At 54.1% G+C, this 12,836-nt stretch overlaps 1 protein-coding gene across 2 annotated transcripts in view; it reads right to left on the bottom strand.

Annotated features, from left to right (window-relative positions):
• Positions 1–458: 458 nt before the first annotated feature.
• Positions 459–12,836, bottom strand: part of IGDCC4 (immunoglobulin superfamily DCC subclass member 4) — a 35,972-nt gene continuing 23,594 nt past the window's right edge. For both annotated transcript variants that reach the window (XM_037155818.2, XM_053670167.1), the window contains exons 11-20: positions 12,064–12,300; positions 11,807–11,908; positions 9,314–9,497; positions 8,501–8,628; positions 6,792–6,962; positions 6,402–6,539; positions 5,609–5,714; positions 4,849–5,080; positions 3,933–4,094; positions 459–3,415 (exon numbers count right to left, since the gene is read on the bottom strand). In XM_037155818.2, coding sequence (XP_037011713.2) covers positions 3,014–3,415; positions 3,933–4,094; positions 4,849–5,080; positions 5,609–5,714; positions 6,402–6,539; positions 6,792–6,962; positions 8,501–8,628; positions 9,314–9,497; positions 11,807–11,908; positions 12,064–12,300 — 1,862 coding nt within the window. In that variant the 3' untranslated portion in view covers positions 459–3,013. The remainder of the gene's footprint in view (positions 3,416–3,932; positions 4,095–4,848; positions 5,081–5,608; positions 5,715–6,401; positions 6,540–6,791; positions 6,963–8,500; positions 8,629–9,313; positions 9,498–11,806; positions 11,909–12,063; positions 12,301–12,836) is intronic.

Raw genomic sequence — 12,836 nt, 5'->3', positions numbered from 1 at the left:
GATGAGTGTGAAGTATTAGTGTGGCTTTGTACATGACCGGGTGCCGTATTTGAGTTAATGGACAGAAAGGTGATTCTGAACGTAAGTGCGCATACACGGGTCTCTGAGTGCACCTATATGTGTGTTAATATGCAGCCACGAGCAGTTTTGGAGACCACAGTGGTACAAAAGAATAATGAAAAATCTTCTGGAATTGTCTGTTCGCTCTTCTCTTGCACCCAAGAAAGTTAAAAAAAATGCATGTCCAGGTGGAAAGAGATTCTTTGGGAGTCTAAAAGAGTGCCATTGATGAACGCATCTTCTTGAAGTGTACGACCTTCTCCTAAGCGCCTGTGGAGGGAGGAAGGTGGTTCAGTTCTTTCCCCAAACCACCTGCCCTCTGCCCTCGGAACCAACATTCCCATCTGCTAGGAAACACATTCTCTATTCAGAAAGGCCGAGGAAATTCTAGACATCGGTTCCGAGAGAGAATTCCACATTTCTGGAAAATAGTTTATTAATTCATTATAAGGACAGATACATGATCAATGCCTTGGTTTAACACTAAAAAATGTCCTATTTGGAAAGGGAACAAATGCTGGAAAAGTAATTAAATAATACAGCATAAACTAAATACGAACAGATAAATGAGCAGATACCAATTATGCTTGTCATGCATCAAAAAGAAAAAAGAAAGGTTTTAAAATGAGACAAAACACGTAAGGCATCGATGGTAGGTGATAACGGGATTAATACCCTGTAAAAGGCCAATAGACTCCTTTCTAATAAAAACACTGCTACAAAGACACAAACCTAACACTTCCAAATTACCCAGAGCCCAAATCATATATAATACTAGTGAGTAATGGCCACTTGCTTATCAACTGTGAGTTATAGGCAGATACCAGATTTATTACTTATTTGCTTTTGAGAAACAATTTTCCACCCAACCTAATGGGTTATAAATTGTCTCATTTGCAGCTATTTAATTTAAACCAGAACCTCAGTGCCTGTTAAACAAGAACATGAAAAATGACTATGTGGTGTAATGCTAAGAGCCTACTGTTAAAACAGCCATTTAATTCAGGGCAGGGTTTTTTTTTCCCCCTTCAGGAAAAAAAATCAAACCAGCAAAATAAAACGAGGCTTTTGACCTTCAGAGCAATGATGAAACATACAGAGTGGTGTCAGCCACAGCAACGCTGAATGCTACAGAAATAGTACAAGTGACAATTCTGTGCTTAACAAGATACAAAAGCAACATTAATAACCTTTAGTGTTATCATAGGCTGGTTGAAGGAGGGGAGGGAGAGGAAATGTAGGTGGGATGTCAAACGTGAGTGACATCCGAGTCTAACAAACACGATGCTGAAAGGGTCTGAGGAAGCTGCAACTCTGCTGAAAGACATCTCACCATTTACAAAAGGATGGTGGTGGTGGAGATAGACTAGTTATTTCTAATTTAGCCCAGCAGCCAGTGTTAACCCCTGATACACCAATCAGTTAGAAAGATGCATTTGGCGAGAAAAGACCCCGCCTTCTACGCTCCTATGGGAGGCTGAGGTGCAAAATCAAATAAATTACATGGTTTTCTCTACACGGGAAATAGAAGTCAAGCTTGTCTTTCTATGGTAGGTCGACAGAAAATGACCTCAGGACTGAATTAAAAGCAAAACAAAATCAAACAAAATGAGCCAGTTGCCCTTGTCCTGTGCAAAGACCTCCCTTCCAGCACCCCAGAGGAATGAGATTCCTCTCACCCCTACCCCATCAGCTCATGTTCAAGGCGCACAGCGGGAAGCTGCTGGGCTGCAGAGCCCCTAATTCCCATTCCCCCTTTTCCCCTTTAGCTTCAGATGGAAAGGAAAGTCCCAAACCCTCTCCACCAGTAAACTGGCCTGCATGCACAGAAGGAAGGAAGAATTTTATAAGGAAGAATTTTATACTGAGCCTCTGGGTTGCATTCTGCTTTCCCCATCTCAAAAGTCCCCCTGTGTGACTTGGATTCATCACCTCAAAGAAAAACCCTCCCATCTTTGCCCCAGGGAGAAAGATACAAGGGAAGCTGGAAGGTCTTCTCCAACCCTGCACTGGGGACAGGCAGTCTGCCTGGGGAGGAGGCACAGAAAGAAGGGGACGGGAGGGTAGTGGGGAAAGGGAATGGGCAGATGGTGGAGTCGTGCTACGGCCTTGAAGCAGACATGAGGTAGTCACGTTGTTGGGGGAGGAAGGCAGGAGAACCACATGACACAGTCTGGGAGAGGCGCAAGAGACAGGAGAGGCCCAGAAAGAGGGGACACGGAAACAGCAGAGAGGAAAGGAAGGCGCATCAGGGGGGAGTGAAGGGCACTGGAGGTGGGGGAGCAGGCTGGCTGGGGGAGCGGCTACCGGAGTAGTGAAGGCGAAGGAAGAGGGGAAAGCAAGAAAAAGCAGGTGTTCAAAACCAGGCACTTCCCACATTACAAAATCAAACGCAGACTCCCTCTGAGGGGAACCGGAGTCCCCCTCCCGATCTGGGCAACAGACTGTGGTGGGAGATGGGCAGCAACTAAAACGTTAGGCATCCGGAGCCTACTTGCACTCAGCCCAGCCAGTCGGGAAAATGGGCTGGGGCTGTCTTTGTCAGACAGGGCATTGCAGACACTCTCAGAGTGTGTAATAAAAGGCTGGGTGACGGAGGTGGGGGACCCACAGGGCTGGGGACTGACCGCTCTGGGGCACCGTCCTGACCTGGAGGATCAGTTAGGCTGTAGTGACCACCGCCTAGACCAAGGTTACCCAGCTCACCCACCAGCACACACACATGTATTTCACATATGTGCATATCACATATAGCTATGCCTCACTTGTCTCTCACATGTCACATGTGTCACGGAGTATGGGGGCGTGAATAATCCATGTCTTCCTCTCCCTCTAGCCAAAGCACTATAGGAGGCTCTCCAAATGGCTTGGTGACCTTCAGTATCTGCAGGTACCCAAGTGTCATATCCCATGAGCCATAAGAGCCTGCCCCAAACTGCACCCTCCAGGGGAGCTAAGCAGAGGAGGAGACTGGGGCTCTGGGCAAGCCTGGGCTGGCTCCCAGAGGGCCGGCCTTTGACTGGCAGCTGTTCCCAGGGGCCTCCTCCAGAGCCTCCCTGGGCTGAAGGTCTGGGTAGGGGCGGAAAGGTGCCTCTGGCAAGCAGGTAAGTCTGTCTGGCCCAGTGGTCGTCTGCTCACACCCTCCCAGGTCCCCGTCCAGCCACTCTACCCCTTGCCCTAGATCCACAACACCCGAAGTGAGGTCGGCAGCCTCTGAAGGCAGGAAGTCCTCAGGTTCCAAGTCTTGGAGGTGGAGGTCAAGGTTCCCTTTGGAGGCACCAAAGTCAGAGTGAACAATAACTTCAGCCTCCACCTGGTTCCTGCAGGCCGGGGGTGGCTTCTTCCTCCCGTTGCCCTGGTTAGAGTAGAGAACACAAAGACAGGTGACCACCCCTGGGAGTGATCAGGAGACGAATGACCCACGTATCTGGGGTGGAGAGAGACTGACACCCACCTCCGCCTCCAGTGCCCCAGAGCACACTTGGAGCTGGTAAAGGAAGCTTGATGGCTGCTGTCCTGCAAGAGGTGGTGACTGGGCCCATGGGAAGGCAGGGAAAGTGGAAAACTACTACTCGCCTGTGCCCAGGAGTTCCAGAAGTATGGCATTCCGTCTGGGCCTCAGTGAGTGGAAAGAGAGGCTGAAGACACTCAGGCCCACCGTAACTCTGCTGTGGCTCACTTAGGTCTAAGCAGGACTGCCCCCCAACCAGGTAAAACACAGATTCCTGAGAAGGAGGCTCCAGTGATCTCCTGGCTAGACTTCTGTCCCCAGGGAAGTTGCCATCAGGGGTCTCCGGAGAACTAACTACCTGCTCTTCACAAGCACGGGGACCCTTCTCTCCTCTTCTCCCCTTTCCTCCCAGGACACTGACCTTTATGGCGTCATACACCAGAGCCTGCAGCAACAGCGTCTGCCCAGTTCCAGCAGGGGGCAGCAGGGCCCGGGTCAGAGAAGGCATAGGGCCTGCCTGGGGCAACTCACAGCCTGCCCAGGAACCTGCCCAGCTCGGCCCGCAGGGCTGAGCCCATGAGATCTGCAAGGGGGAGAAGTGGGAGCACTGAGAGGCTGGCTGGGAGAGGGAGAGGGGTGGAGCCCTCTCCACGGACTCTGGCACCCTGGCTTCTCCCTCCCCGAGGCTGTGGGGAGGAGCGCAGAATATAGGCTGAGCCTGGAGGGAACAGAGGATGAAGTCCTTCTACAGAAAAGCTTAATATCATTGCTTTGGTAAAGCCCAGAGCTTTCCCAGCCAGGCAGGGTCTCTTTCAGAAGAGGGGCAGGGAAAGGGGTGAGGAAGGATGCAGGTTTGAGCAGGCTGGTCTGGAAAGGGTGGGATGGACCCCCATTGCCAGCACGGAGGGAGCCTGTCCTGCATGGCCCACCTTATCCAGGTCCCAGTCCCACTTGGCTACAGCTGAACTGACCACCCTCTTTCCCCCATATTGGAGAGGGCTGGATCTTAGAGATCTCCCCAGCTCCCAGAATGAGGGGGCATCTGGGTGTTCTGGCTGCCCAGGGTCACCAGCAAACAGCCCATGGGGGGGCCCTTCCCTCCTTTCATAAGAGCCAGGCTGACCCATTCCGCTTCCCCACCCTGCCAAAGTTTTCAGAGAGGAGAGACAGTGCTTTTTCTTCAGCATCTGGCCCAGAGGAAGATGGGGCGGAGGTGTAGTGGTGGTGGTGGGGGGTGGGTCTCTCACAGGGTCATCCGTTATGCTCTCGCGCCCCCTGGCGACCTATGTGGGAGTGCACCGCAGTGTGGGACTAACCTATGCAGGATCCAGGCTCACCTTTCTCTTGGAGTGACCTCGGCAGTCGGAAACTCCGCTACCCATGAGGCTGTGCACTTCAGCTCTGTCCTCAATGTTGTCTGAGGGTGGTGGGGACCAGTCCTGGGGACGAGGGTGCACAAGGGACTCTAGTTCATGGGTAGCTGGGGGGCTGGGAGGTCCAAGGCGGGCTCGAGAGTACAGCGCAGGGTTCCCAGCAGTGGCAGTGGAAGACAGGCCTGGGAGGGCTTCCCTGGAAGGGAAGATGGACACAGTGGTGAGAGAGTGAGGGTGGGCATGGTGCTGGGTCCAGTCTAGCCTGTGTCCCTGGGCAGGTTCCTGACCATCTCGGGACTTGAGTAGGAAACTGTTCAAAAAAGCCATGACACTGAAAATAGGTCCCTTCCTCCCTCAGCTCCAGGCATCTGGAGATCTGGGGTCCCTTTTTCCAAGACTCTAGCAGCTACGGGGATAACAGGAGACAGGCGGCTCCACCTGTGTCTGCCCTTACTGAGGGAGTACGCTGGGGGGTCCCCTAGAGTCACCCCCCACTCTCATGAGGACATCCCCCACAAACCCCTCACCCAGAGCCCTAGTTTTAATGGAGTGGGTGGGGGTGCCTATGGCAAGTCCTGGCCCCTTTTCCTATTTCTCTCATCTCAGCTCAGGCAGTAGCTTCTGCCTGTTCCTCCCCGAAACCCCTAGAAGCTCAGCGTCACTCGCACTACCAGTCCTTCTGGAAATCTCTCCTCTTGGTGGTCAGACTGGCTCCCTCGCCCACCTGTGGGGGCCACGGCGCAGGCCAGCACACATGCAGGCCAGGAGGCAGAGGAGGCCCAGGCAGACGCCCACGATGATGCCCGTGACTGAGTGCACATCCAAGGAGTCTGGTTGAGGGGAGAGGGAGGGGACAGGACAGGTCAAGGACAGGAGAGGACCCAGGGTTCATAGATCAGGACTTCTGGGGTCTCACTCTCTGAACATCTGGACTCATCTGATGCAAGGACAGCAGGGCCCCAGAGCCTCACAGAGACCGCGGCTGCCTCTCTCCCCAGTGGTCCTCCCCACTGGACACCTGGAAGTTAGCCCCCCGCCCCACCAACCTGCCTACCAACCAGGGCTGCTTTCCGGGGGGTGCGGAAAGCCCACGCTGAGAAGGGCCCCATGCTCTGTTTAATGCTGTGCTGTCACCATCTTGAAATTCTTCCTAATTTTATAATAAGCCTCATTTTCATTGCATACCAGGCCCTGCAAATTACATAGCTGGTCCTGCTGCCCACCAGCACCCCATAAGCTCCTCCCCTCTCCAAGCCAGCCCTCCAATCAAAGCAACCTCCCAAAGAAACCAAGCCAGTCTCCCGAAAATCTGATCTCTCAGCTGTATCACCACTGAACCAACCCACACCTACTCCCCTTCACATCTGTCCTCGCTGCACCAAACCAGGAGGGAGGCTGCCCCAAACAAGGCCTGGGTGGTCGGGCCTTGGAAGAGATGATGCTAGGGTTAGAAGTCAATTCCAGGGGCCTCTGGGGGCCTCGGGATGGACCCTGCTCCTCCCTTCCTGCCTTCGTACCTGAAAGCTTCTCCTGGAGAGTGATCACGTCCTGCAGGCGTGAGAAGGGCCCGGGCCCCACCTCTGTGCGCGCCCCCATCTTGAAGAAGTACCTGGTGTCGCTCTCAAGGCCTCGAACCTCAGCACTGAAGATGTTTCCTGGCAGGTGGGGGAAGCAGGGAAAGCAGGGCTAGTGAGCTGAGTGGGGGGGGGGGGGGTACGTGGCACAGGCTGGGAGGCAGGACTGAGAAAGTCCGCACCTCGCACTCAGGGTCTGTCCCAGAAACCTTAGCACCTCAGCACCCTAGCACCTCAGCGGCACTCTCAGGACTGACCCAGCCATTGCAGAGGTGGGAGCAGGGAAGGGGTGGGCACACTCTTGCTCCCGCAGCCTCGGGCAGGAGCCCTCACCCTCCGTGGTGAGCAGTGTCCACTGGTGCTCGGGCTGAGTGTGGTTGTTGCTGTACAGGATCAGGTACTCCACGATCTCCCCGTTGGGCTCCGTGGGGGGGCACCAGTGCAGCAGGACAGTGGACGGTGTCAGGGAGCTCAGGCGCAGGTCAGATGGGGGTGTCGAGGGCCCTGGGGTGCAGGGGAGGAGAAAGGGAGAGGCAGGATCACTGGGAGCCCCAGCGCTGGGGGCAGCTGTGAGACAGGGGACCGGGGTGGGGGGGGTGAGGACACGGCCTCTGTTCTTCCTTCTTCACTGGAACAAACCACAGAGCAAGATGAGGTCTGGCCTCTGATGGGGGGGGGGCGCTTCTGGAAAACAGCTGGGGAGCGGGGATAGCTTCACCACCGTGCCTCCCCTCCCTGGAACTCCTCTCCACTCCTTGGAGCAGAGCTCCCTAAACTCCCAGAAATGTCCACGGGCTGAGGAGACTGCTGGGTGTTCTAGGGACCTGGGGGAGGAGCTCAAAAGTTTTTAGAAGGCTTTTTGTATTTTATTTTAAACTGTCACACTAAGTTTGCCAGCTATTCCATGGTAAAATTTAATATAAAAATAGTGTTGAAAATTATTTAGCATTTAAAGTTCCTAACTCCCCTTGCCACCCACGTCTTCAGTGAAACTGGCTGATGCTCTGTGTAGCCTGCCTCTGTGCAGGGTCTCCAGGGTCACGGGCACCCTGGTGTGAGAAGTGCCACCTCCGCAGACTTCGTGGTTTGTTTTCGGAGAAGCTGATCCCAGCAGGTGGGGGTGACTGAGGAAGGTTGAGAAGGAGGGGCACAAGGTGACTGGTGAGGTGGGAAGGACAGAGATTTGGAGTTCAGGTCTTCAAGGCCTGACAGGGTGGGGTGGGGACCCAGGCGCTGAGAGGTAACAGAGCCACCTCTCGGGCCCCATGTGACTCTCCGCTTCTTGGGCTCCAGTTTCCCATCTGAAGGAGAAACCATCCCTTCTGTGGCCTGGTCACTTGTGCCGGAGAGATCCCATGTCATAAAGTCAACTTCAAGAAAACACTGGGTCTCCCCGAATTCTGTATGCAATTGAAGACCGTAATAATGGAGGTCGTAGTGGGGTGAGGAACAATTTGAAAGCAGTTTCTTAAAAGCAAACTCCTGAAAGCAGAGGGTCTCCGCAGCCCAACCTGCACACATCTTCCTGTTTCCGGTGCTGGGACAAAGGTCTTCCTTCTGTGGATGGGAAGGTGAGCGGCGTTGGGGCCAGCAGGACTGCAGAGCCTCTGCCTAGAGAACGGTAGTCCTCTTGTTTTGAAATGCCATTTCCAGAAGGTTCCAGAGTCACAGGCTTGCAGAGTGAATGGTCCCACCTGCTCTTTTCACAGATGAGGCCCTGGGTGGGGACGGAACCTGCCCAAGTTTACCTGTGTGTACAGGAGGACGGGAACCCATCTGCAGAACCCAGGACACCTGCCCCTCCCCCGGCCCTCTTCTCCGGCTCCGTGGGGCTTGGCACAGCCTCTCAGAGGAAGGCGCTTCTCTACGTTATTACCTTTAGGGCTGAACAGTTAGGACCAGCACAGGACCAGCCTACGTCAACACAAGCAAATGACACGCCCTTGAGGGATTCCAAGGGGCATTTCAGAGAAGAGGGTTTCTGGGCAAGAGGGAGTCGGGTAAAAGAGGGGAGGTGGCGAGAGGGCTGAGGGGCCACTCACGGTCAGGAAGAGTGGAGCGCTCCACCACGGAGCCAAAGGGCCCATCCATGTCCACACCGTGGGACTGTACCGCAAACTCGTATTTGGTGAATGGCTTCAGCCCGCCAATGAGGATGTCTTCTCCAGAGCTGCCGGGGCAAGAAATGTGGCTAGTGGTCTCAGGAACACCCTCCTAGCCAGGTGGCTCCTCCAAACCTACTCCCCTACCCCTGGCCCTAGCCCCAGGTCCTACCCTGGGAAGGGGGCTACTAACACTAGCCAGAAAACCTGCGGAGAGGTCTGGATGGATGCGTGCTGTTCCTAGCGTACCACGTTCCACGTCCAATCTCCAAGCCAGGCCTCCTCCTCCAGGATATCTTCCTGGATTAATCCAAGCCATCCTTCACCCAAGGAACCATCTCTGATACATCTTTTCCTTCATTTAATTTGACTTGAGCTGCAACATCTGTTGCTTTTTATACAATGTTTCCTTTGCCAAACCGGCAGCTCCTGAGGACAAGGGCTCTGTCTCCCCCTCTGATGGGGGGGCCTCTCAGGACAGCAGCTGGGCTGTCTCTTTGCCATCATATTGGGAGCCCTCTGAGGTTACGGAAACAGGTCTCCCCACAGCGTGCCACCAAGCATTCAGCACAAGGCTCTGTTGTGAGGGGATGGGGTTGCATGGCCTGACCTTCTCCACCGCCAGCTCATCTGACCCTCGGTGTTCCCCGGGAATAACGCGTGACCCCCGAAGGTTTCTGAATTCCCCGGGCTCCCTCTCCTCATCACCGCCTGCTGCCTCTCCCGCCTCATAGCATTAGCCCCCTCTCCCACCTGGTGTAATAGGTGACCAGGGAGGCATTCCTGAGCCCCCAGGGGCTGAAGCGTACAGTGTAGTTGACAATCTTGACTGTGGTGAAGTCGGGCTTTTTCCACCGAAGCCAAATGGATGTGGAGCTGTTTGATTCCGCATGAACATGGGCGGGGGGCAAGGGCGGCCCCCTCTGGATGGGCAGGTCTGGAAGGTGAAAATGAGAGTGTGTGGTGGGGGGAGGGACACCCACCCTAAAGACACATGGTGCTTTACAGGGCCCAGTTCAGTCATCTGCTTCCACCCTTTCTCCTCCCATCCACTGGGCCGGGCAGCATCATTTCCACTCTGTAGACGGGAAACTGAAGCTCCCAAATATTTAACTGACTTTCTTTTGGCAAGGTCATATATATAGACAGTCTGATATATATATATATATATCAGACTGTAGAAGAGAAAGAAAGCAAATCACGGCAATTAAGAGCACAGATTCTAGAGCCAGGCTGCTTTGGTTCAAATCCAGCTCTGCCACTTACGTGCCATGTGACCTTGGAGAAGTACCTTACCTCTCTCTGTCTCCAGTCCCTATTTAGTGAGTGGGGTTTATAATAGTACCTACTTCATAGTATTGCTGTGAGGCTTAAGTTAGCTAATATTTGCAAAGTATTTAGAGAAGTGTCTGGCATATTGTGTTATGTTTAGGTTTTGAGATATAATTCACATACCACAAAATTCAGTTTTTAAATGTACAATTCAGTGGTTTTTAGTACATTCATAAGGTTGTGTAGCCATTACACTAATTCCATAGAACTTTTATCACCCCAGGAAGAAACCCTATTCCTTTTACCCGTGAGTCACCATTTCACCCTTCCTCCAGCCCCTGGCAACCATAAACCTACTTTATATGGGTTTGCCTACTCTGGATATTTCGTATGAGTGGAATCATACAATGCGTGGAGTTCTTTGTGTGTCTGGCTTCTTTCACGTCTCACAGTGTTTGTAAGGTTCCTCCACGTCGAATGATGTATCAGCATGTGTTCCTTTTTGTGGTATCTGGCACACTGTTAGGAACCAGATGTTTGTGTCCACCCGTGTCCCCAGATTCGTGTGCTGGAACTTGAACAAATGGTGGTGCGCTCATTAACGAAGGGCATTGGGGCCTGTCTTTCCCCACTTGGGCTGCCACAACAAAGCACCATAGACTGGGTGGCTTATGAACAGCGGTTCACTTTTCACAGCTCTGGAGGCAGGAGTCGGAGAGCCGGGGCCAGCGTTGTGAAGCTCTGGTGAGCGCCCTCTCCTGGCTGCAGACGGCCGACTTCTCACAGCAGGGTCATGCGGTGAAGAGCAGCGAGCAGAGGCTACTCTGTTGTGGTTTTCATAAGGGCACTAGTTCCATTCATGAGGGCTCCACATCAGGACCACATCTAATTCCTGATTATCTCCTAATACATCACATCGGCACGTAGGGTTTCAACATACGAATTTTGGGGGTGTCACAACTTCCCACCCCTACCAGGTGGAAGAGAGCCCGGGAGCCCTCCAGCCACAGTGAGAAGACAGCCGATGGCCTGTGAGACAGGAAGTGGGCTCTCACCAGAAACTGATGACCGATACGTCAGCGCCTGGGTCTGGGACTTCCCAGCCTCCAGAATGTGAGAAACAAATGTTAGTGGTTTAAGTATATGGTGTTTTTGTTATAGCCCCTAAACTAAGACATATATAAGCAAGCACTCTGCTATGAGTACATGGATGATGTGTTCATTACATAAACATAAACTACAATGAACTGCACGAGAGCAGGCCCCTTCCTTGTGTTGTTCACGGCTAAATTCCCAGAACGGCAGATGAGCAGTAGGCACTCAGGAAAAGATCTGCTGAGGGAGCAAACGGGAATCAGAGCTCAGGTTTCTCGGCCCTGGTCGAGTGTTCCTTCCACTAACCACGTGGTTAAAAACCGGCCTGGGAGGTTAGGGGTGAGGGGACATCATGGTGGGCAACAGTGGGGCCCAGTGCAGGGTCCCGGGCAGCGCACTGCAGTGGAGAGGCTCCTGCCTGGGCGCCAGGGGTCCTGGTTCCCGTCCAGGCTCTGTGCGACCTTGGACAAGTCCCTTTACATCTCTGAGCCTCAGCTTCCTGGGGGACTGCACGGGGATAATCCCCTGCCTGGAGTGGAGGGATGGATAATCTGACAGTGTAATGTAGGTGCACGTGTTTTAAAAACTGTCCAGAGGTCAAACTCAGGGTCCAGAGTCACTGACCAACCATGGGTTTCTCCACCCAGACCTTTCAGAGTAGCCCTGCTCACACATGACAGAAATACGGCAGCAGACCCAGAAGACAGTGCACAGGCCAGAGCTGCTTTCTAGGACAGGGGCCATCTGCGTCTAAAAGAGGACCCCTGAGCCAAGGAGAAGGGTTTTGGGGTGGCTGAGGCTACCAGAAAGCCTGGCCACCAAGGCCCAGAGGAAAGAGAAGGGGAGCCACATGCAGACTCTTCACCGGGGCCCCCTCACCTGGCGTGGGAGCCTTCTCCGTCTTGCCCTTCCACACTGCTGCGTAGCCGTCCTCGTGTTTGTTGAATGCCACAAGCTTCACCTCATACAGCCGGCCGGGGACTGGGGAAGGTCACAGGGGTCACTCACTAGCTAGAGGAACCTGCAGGGTCACACTCTCCTCCCCAGAAAGGAGTCCATCTCCAACTCTGCACCCAGCTTGTCCAGTCCCCCACCAAAGCTGCGATGTCTCGCTCCATCCCTGCAGCCCTCCTCACCTAGCTGGGTCAGCTCATACTGCTTCACTTTCTTCTTGAGCCGGACAGGCCCCACATCCCAAGCCCGGTCTCCACGGCTCCCTGGGGGGCTCTCACCATCGGCCTCCTCCTCGGCCCCCACCTCCCGCCAGTACAGTTTGTAGCCAGAGATCTGGGCGGGGTGAGGGGGCGGCTGCCAGGACACAACCAGGGACTCCATCCTGGCCCGTACCTTCAACTCTGCAGGGGCAAAAGGGACTGGGGAGCAGAATGAGGAGGAGGAGGTGGAGGAGGAAGTGAATGGGGAATGAGGAGAAGGAGGCCAGGGGCAGGAGAGAGGGAAGAGGCAGGAGGAAGCAAAAAGGAGAAAGACGGTATTGAGTGACAGCCTTGCCGGCCTTCTCTGGAGATCACCACTCGCCACCACTCTACGTGCTGGGCCAGGGCTGCTCTAGAGGTGAGCTCACTGCTCCACAAGCCTAGAGTGCAGGCAGTGGAGGGTGCCTCCCGGGCACTGCGCAGGGTTAGCCAGGAGCACCTCTGTGGCAGGGCTGACAGTCCCAGCACAGTGAAGGTTCTGGAAATTTTCCACAGGAATGCATGCATGGATACTGGCAAGGCAAGGGGGTCACAGGGGTTGCTGAGGCCAGGAAGGAGGGGTGGAGCCATTGGAGGGGGGACCCTACTTGGAGCCTGAATGTGGGGAGCTTACTCTGTGTTGGACGCTACCCTAAGCACCTCATACATATAATTTTAACTTCATTCTCACAACCCTATAAAATAATGAAATGCCA

This window comes from Artibeus jamaicensis, unplaced genomic scaffold, assembly GCF_021234435.1.
Source record: "Artibeus jamaicensis isolate MK-2021 breed Jamaican fruit bat unplaced genomic scaffold, CSHL_Jam_final contig_548, whole genome shotgun sequence".
In the NCBI taxonomy this organism is placed as follows: Eukaryota; Metazoa; Chordata; class Mammalia; order Chiroptera; family Phyllostomidae; genus Artibeus; species Artibeus jamaicensis.
The sequence above is the reverse complement of the archived record's forward strand: the minus strand, read 5'-3'. Positions and strand labels throughout refer to the sequence as shown.